Here is a 7709-nt window from a genome sequence, read left to right on the forward strand (position 1 = left end):
AAGTCTATCTATACAATTTATATTTATTTGAATTGTTTTATGAAACAGGTTTAAAATTATTTATTAACTATATATATAACAATTCTAAATTCTATTGTGGTTTTCCGTCTTCCTTAAATTTATTTATATATTGTTTTGAAACCGAATATTGATTATAATATATATAAATAATAATTATGCCTTAAATCCTATATAATATATAATCCTATATATAATATACAGTTAATAAAATAGTCATACAATATTTATATGTGTTTTTCCAGGTTTATCATTATTTGACCTTAGAGATGTCATCACCTCCACAGTGAAGCATTCATACATTTTGTTAATGTCGATATTTTCTACAGTTGGTATATTTTTCCCCGCATTATAGGGTGGTAGGTACCCAAAGTAAAATGCCATAAGAATTTAATACTGTAAGCTTACTTAGCTTCCCGCTGTATGCTTAGCGGGGGCGGAGTGCACGGAGCGCCAAACGCTACGGCAACCGAGGTCAACCGAGGTCTCCCCCTACCTCTCTTACAGCTCAACGTCTTTGACACTCTCCCAGAACTAATACTCTTGTTACCCCCATCTCGAAGCTCGGGTTGCTCACACTTGAACCCAAGGCAGCCTCGGGTTGATCGTCGTCGTATTCAACCGCTGCACTGAGCAATCGATCTTGGCAGTTCCGCCCGCTCTCTGGCACCCCGGCCCTCAGTCTTTTTTAAATTACCAAAAGATTTAAATGACACTTTCCTTGCAGTGAACTTACAAACAGTATATATACAACCATAATAAAATATTAGTACAGCCGCTAGTAAATAAATAAAGTAATTAAAGTAATCGATGTCGATACATGCTTCGTACGAGGGCGGCCAGCTTTAAGTATGAGCATGTTAGTATGCGGTACCACATGTAAGTGATTGCCGACAGCGGTAGGCGCGTACGTATTAAATGCAAAAAAGTTTTAATCATCTCAAATATGTGGTAAGCGTTTTATTTATTTATTATTTGATAATGTTATACCTACTATTATTGAGGCCGTGGTTTTGGCCGTAGTGATTGTGGTTTCGATGTCCTCTCGAGGGAGAATAATTTATTAATATTTTAATTTCTTCGTTCGAGTTCTCCGCCACTCGACACCCAATGCCGGCCAACAAAAATAGGGCAGAAAGTGGGAAACGGAGTGTCTTACCACTAGGCCTGCTATATGCGAGATACAGCGTGAAGCGATGAACGTGCGTATCTCAGGAGCTGAAACAGATCTCAACGAACCCGTGTTCGAATTCGTTTGTTTACCGAGGTGTTCGCTTTAAGGAAGCTTGCTGTATTTTATAGTTTTATGTTTTGTATATTATACATAATTATTAATTATACTATTAATAATAAAATAGATTCGTGTCTTGTATACTATTAATAGGTTTTAATAAATTAGTTATATAATTTTAGTGACATTTACTATGCATTTGGGTGTTTCGAAATATCCAAAAAGCAATTATTAAAATTTAAGAACATAATTTAAGTTATTATGATATTCGATTTTTAAAAAGTATTAAAGGGTTTGTGCGTGTTTCATTAGTTGCAGGACACTCTGTGTACTTGTTCTGACGTCATCACTTCTATATTGCACAGCTCAAGATGAAGATTTACTCATTTATGCTTCACCAAGTAAGCAATGTCCACGTAGTTTATTTCTTTCTTTATTTTTCTTAGTTTCACTCTGTATTCTGGAAATAGAAGGTTACCAAGACCAAGAGGTGATGTTAACGGAGAGGGGGGTCTATAGTTAAGACACCGTATTCTCACTGTTTTGCTCAGTTGTCGAGACAGTGCGTGTGTGTGACACACCCGCACGTGCGTCTCCACGAACCACGAAGTACTAAGTAGACTCTTTTCTATTTACATCAACTTAATATTGTTTTAGATTGTAAACTGAGCAGCACTAAGGAAGGACTCTGCGTAAAAAGTTCTCAATGCAGCGTAACTCCTCCGACGCCTGATCCTGCAACACTATTTACAATACGGTACGGTGGTAGCATTCGGTTCACTTGTTTTATGTTTATTTTGATAATCCACTTACAAGAACATTATTTTTTAACAGGTCTCTTGATCGACCAACGCTACCAAATTCGTAAGTAAATTTTGTATGCTGCGATTACATTACGTAGAATTATGTGTAAATCTAAAAAAAAACTTGGCGAAATTTGGTCTATTTTTCTTATGATATATCAAGATATATATGAATCATTATGTTAAGACTTGTATCCGCTATTTTGTGGGGTGGGTTGAGAGAACCTAGTGACCAGCCTCTAATTTCTAGCGCAGTGGGACAATGTCTAATTTTCAATACGACGGCTGTGGGTTCAATCACCACTCGAAAGAATACATATGTTTTATGTTTTTTTCACCTTCCTGCCATGGTAACAAAACAGCGGCGTTGAGTTCCGCCACTCAACATGTAATGTCTGTAAAAATCGTCCGAAAGTAGGGAACAGAGTGTCTTTACACTAAGTGCCGACCGTGCTACGTGGGAAGCCCGAAGCTACATAGTTTTCGAATCGTAATCAACCCGTTCAAGCTGGAAGGATGTAGAGCCCTAGTTTGTTGCTTAATCCCAGCTACATTATATATTTTTTAAAAATAAAGTACCTAATGTTTTTTCAGAAATCAGTGTGGTTGGACAAAGGTCTGTTGCCCGCTAGAAAATGTCTTGAATATAAATGAAGAAAGGGCTCCAATTCAACTAGGTTGCGGGTACAGTAACCCTGGCGGCATGTCTGTGAGAACTGTTGGTAGCAAAGCTACTTACGCTGAATATGGTGATTTCCCGTGGATGGTGGCGTTGATGCTGTATGTAGGATATTAGAGGGTTTTATGTAATTAGCATGACCGTTCTCAAGTCAGTTCTCTGTGACCTTATAAAAGGAACACACTTTTTATTATTTCTTTGCTAAATTCGTAAAATGGATGAGATTCTTGATTGTAGAACTTAAAATAATCATTTGTTATTCGAATTATTGAACCTAAAATACTGTAAAGGAACTTACACTCGATTATTATATTTTAGCAAGAAGGATATTCCAGACCAAAAAATTCAAGATGAATACATCGGTGGAGGTACACTCATCCATCCTTCTGTTGTGATGACGGTAGCCCACAAGGTATATCAAGCCCAACCCCAAGAGGTTTGTATTCGTCTGCATCAAATATTTAAACTGAATTAAATATAATTTAATATATCTACGAATAGGTATATAGAATATATAGATAGTAGCAGCAGGTTGTGGGTCCGATTCCCACTCGAGGAACTGAAATATCTATTTAAAATTTACAGACGAGATGTTCGCTCTAACGCTGCGTTGACTCAGCACGCAATGCCTCATAGAAGAGTTCGGCGGAAAATGGGGAACGGAGTGTGTTGACACTAGGTTCCCTCTGCCTACCCTGCTGTGTGCGTCATACAGCGTGTAGCTATCTACATAGATGAGAGTGCTCTAGGAGATTTACAATAATGTATGTCATAATAATGCCACTTTGTTTATCCTGCCAAATGCTTCCAGCATAATCTTTGCTTGAAAATATACTTGCTTTAGTTAATTACATTTACCTGTTTCAGCTAAAATGCCGAGCTGGTGAATGGAACTGGTCGATAGACAACGAACATCATAAACATCAAGAAAGAGACGTAGCGGTAATCATTGTCAACGAAAACTTCCACAGAAGTATTATTATGTTTTTACAGTTTCATGCTTTATCCCCCATATAGTAGGGTACACAATAAAAATGTAGTGTTAAAACCCTCTGTTCCCGCGCCCCGCCAAATATTCGAAACATCGTTGAATAGCCAAAACTATCTTTTTACAAGAGCGAGGAAATAAAAATAATTCCTTCTTCCTCCTCCTTCCTTTCGTAAAATCATAAATAATATTTTTAGGAATATTGCTGGAAAGTAACTTTTTGTCAACAGCATACATCTATTATGACGTGGCACTACTCCCTTTATCTTCGCCTTTCGATGTGGCAAACGCGCCTCACATCGGAGTGGGGTGCTTGGCGCCCGACTTGCCCATGGCTGGCACTATCTGCTACAGCATGGGTTGGGGTAAAGATATTAATAACAACAATAAAAAGTCCGAAATTTTAAAAAAGGTTAGTGTCTTTTTACTTTAAATTTTTCACTTTTCTTCTCATATAATTAACGAAAATTTGAAACTTTGTTTAAATAAATCCCACTAAGCCTTTAACATCTATTGAAGAACTTTTGTTTAGAAAACGAACATTTTTGTAAACTGAGAACGTAGCGGGATTTTAATCTGCTCTTGGAAAGTTGGAAACCGTCCATGCGCTCTGACTACTAGGCCATTAGTATTTTACTTTTCCTAAATATGGAGTATAGTTTAAAAAAAACTAAATTCTTTTTAAACTGTTATTGCACTTTGAGTCTACAACGAAATATATATGTGTGTATATATATATATATATATATATATATATATATATATATATATATAATAGCGTACGTATATATTGATACTAGTGGGCCGGGACGCGGCTACGCCTGCTTGAACTATAAGAATATTTTTGCGTCGGTCTTACTCATACTATACCGTCCGAAGGCTAGGTCATTTCGAATCAGTGACATCTCTTTAATTATTTATTAGAATATTATACAGTAAACTATACACTTTAAATATAGATGAAATACTGAAAGTGACTATTATATTTATTTTCATAAGGATGAATATCAAAATGTCGCGGTAACGGTTGCGTAGCGACGCGGCGGTTGTTATTAACCCATGTTAATTCTGCCATCAGAATAAATTGCATGTCAAATTAGAAAGTACTTTAAAATATATTAGTTTATATGTGTAATGTAATATTATATAGCCTATAGCACTTCTGAAGAATGCAGCTTTCTTATAAAACAAAAACAAAGTAAATCGGACCAGTAGATCCAGAGATATTAGCGTTCAAACAAACAAACAAACTCTTCCGCTTTATTATATTAGTACTAGTGGACCCGGACGCGGCTACGCCTGCTTGAACTATAAGAATATTTTCGCGTCGGTCATACTCATACTATGCCGCCCGAAGGCTAGGTCATTTCGAATCACATCTTAATTATTTATTAGAATGTTATACAGTAAAGTATAATTTCAATCTAGATAAAATGCTAAAAGTGACTATTATATTTATTTTCATAAGGATCAATATCAAAATGTCGCGGCAACGGTTGCGTAGCGACGCAACGGTTGTTATTAAGATGGCAGAATAAATTGCATGTCAAATTAGAAAGTATTTTATTATATTAGAACATATGTGTAATGTAATGTTATATAGCCTATAGCACTTCTGAAGAATGCAGCTTTCATACAAAACAAAAACAATGTAAATCGGACCAGTAGATCCAGAGATCTTAGCGTTCAAACAAACAAACAAACAAACTCTTCCGCTTTATTATATTATATTAGTATAGAAGTATAGATAACTAGTGGACCCGGACGCGGCTACGCCTGCTTGAACTATAAGAATATTTATGAAATATATTTATGAAATTATTTTCAGTTTTCAATAGAATTAGTAAGAAAATAAAAGCCTAAATGATCAAAAAGAATAATAAGTAGAGACATATTATTAGAAAAAATATCTGAGTTATTGAAATGAACCAACAAAAGAAGTAAAAGTAACTAAAGGATATTCTTAATATTAGAAAAAGTACCTAATGTTTTCCGTGCGTGTGTACATACTCGTAGATATCGACTCTACGAAATAATTAAACATTTTTCTATATTAAATAGGTTAATTTTTGCGAGCAATATCAAATAAAATAAGAAGAGAACCAAAGTGTAGTTTAAATAAATTATGAACAGCAAATAATTACATAAAAATTAACAATAGTTCGACAATGCATGAAAATTTATAAAACCGTCAACCATATCTGCCCGTTCGCGTCGGTCATACTATACCACTCGTAGGCTAGGTCATTCCGAATCAGTGACATCTCCTTCATTATTTATTAGAATGTTATTCAGTAATCTATAATTTCAATCTAGATAAAATGCTAAAAGTGACTATTATATTTATTTTTATAAGGATGAATATCAAAATATAAGTTCATTATGGGTGACGTTTTCTTAAAACAACAAACAAACTTCGCAAACCGTTGCTTAGCAACGACGGTTGTTATTAACATGGCAGAATAAATTGCATGTCAAATTAGAAAGTATTTTAATTTATTAGTATATATGTGTAATGTAATATTATATAGCCTATAGCACTTCTGAAGAATGCAGCTTTCATATAAAACAAAAACAAAGTAAATCGGACCAGTAGATCCATAGATCTTAGCGTTCAAACAAACAAACAAACAAACTCTTCCGCTTTATTATATTAGTATAGATAATTTAGTTTGTGCAAAGTTAACCGCCAACAATTGTATGTTACTATTAGTTTTTGTAAATAAAAGGTTGCCTGTAAGAGATCACTTATACACTATATCAAAATTATAATTTTAATTGAATTTATGTATTTTCTTTGTGCAATAAAGTGTTTTTGATTTGAAAATAGTAACCAAGAAACGCTGGTTCAAGTTCACTAAGTTTACATTTTAATGTTTTTTTTTAAATATAATAATATGCGATTAGAAAATATCAATTAATTATCCCTATTTTATTTCTAAACCAAAAGTAAACAAAACGATATTTTTTCTTGAAATTCTAGTTTTTGTATATCCGTAATTTGCAGGTTGACTGTCTTCATTACATAAAAGATAAGTATATTAAATAATCAAAAACCCCTTTACAGCTTCAGCTACCATTAGTACGGAACAACGTTTGTGAAAACTTATTAAAAAATACAAGAATCGGAAGGCGTTACAAGCTACACAAGTCTCTGACTTGTGCTGGAGGTGAAGCCGGTGTGGACACTTGCCAGGGTGACGGGGGATCCCCTCTCGTCTGCCGTATACCAGTAAGATTATCAATATACCTATATCGTTACATAGCGACTAAGACCTACCCCACTATTTGCGGGATACGACGTGAAGCCACATAGCGTTGCAGTCCTTTAAGAGTTTCGCTTTTTGTTTAGGATCCAGAACGGCTACGTTACGCAGTCGTTGGAATGGTCGCTTACGGAGTCGACTGCGGGGTGGAGAATGTACCCGGCGTGTATGCTAAAGTGCCGGAGTTCTACGATTGGGTCATAGACAAGATGACACTGCTGAAACTCAACATAAGTTCATTTACCTATTATTTGAAATAAAGTCATATCAACGTGGTGTTATTATTTATATTATTTTGTTCTTTTATTTGTGGATTAGGGGACACGTGTCCCCTGGGTGGTGCGAAACCAGGTGTGATATAACTAACCTCACTTCATATGGCGGCTAACAGAAGACGGTAGGAATTAAATCCCCTCCAAGAGTGCACAGTGGACTAGAGGTCCTAGGCACTGCGACTAGGTACTTTGCTCAACCCCATGAACGCATTGACTTTTCGTTCACGTGAAATTTAAATACATTTTCGAAAGATGGTTCACTTCTCTTCATCTAAGCAAGTCTCTCGGTTTTCCCCTATCCTATAGGTTTTGATTACGCGGTACTCGTATTAAATGTTCTTGACAGACGGACGGACAAGCAATGAAGTGGTCCTATAACGGTCCTGTTTTTACCTTTCGAGTTACGGATCGAGTGGCGGAATTCTATGCCATTTGTCTACCATAGCAGG

At 35.5% G+C, this 7709-nt stretch overlaps 1 protein-coding gene across 1 annotated transcript; it reads left to right on the plus strand.

Annotated features, from left to right (window-relative positions):
• Positions 1–362: 362 nt before the first annotated feature.
• Positions 363–7278, plus strand: LOC146530558 (phenoloxidase-activating factor 2-like). Its single transcript, XM_085200221.1, has 11 exons — positions 363–377; positions 746–969; positions 1562–1650; positions 1907–2006; positions 2084–2113; positions 2647–2832; positions 3050–3167; positions 3599–3704; positions 3950–4131; positions 6787–6951; positions 7072–7278. The coding sequence occupies exons 2-11, from the start codon at positions 965–967 to the stop codon at positions 7243–7245; spliced, it is 1155 nt and encodes a 384-aa protein (XP_085056347.1). The 5' UTR covers positions 363–377; positions 746–964; the 3' UTR covers positions 7246–7278.
• The last annotated feature ends 431 nt before the right edge of the window (positions 7279–7709 follow it).

The sequence above is a fragment of the Heliconius melpomene genome, chromosome 17 (assembly GCF_056956725.1).
Source record: "Heliconius melpomene rosina isolate 202511_hmr_F chromosome 17, ASM5695672v1, whole genome shotgun sequence".
NCBI classification, from domain to species: Eukaryota; Metazoa; Arthropoda; class Insecta; order Lepidoptera; family Nymphalidae; genus Heliconius; species Heliconius melpomene.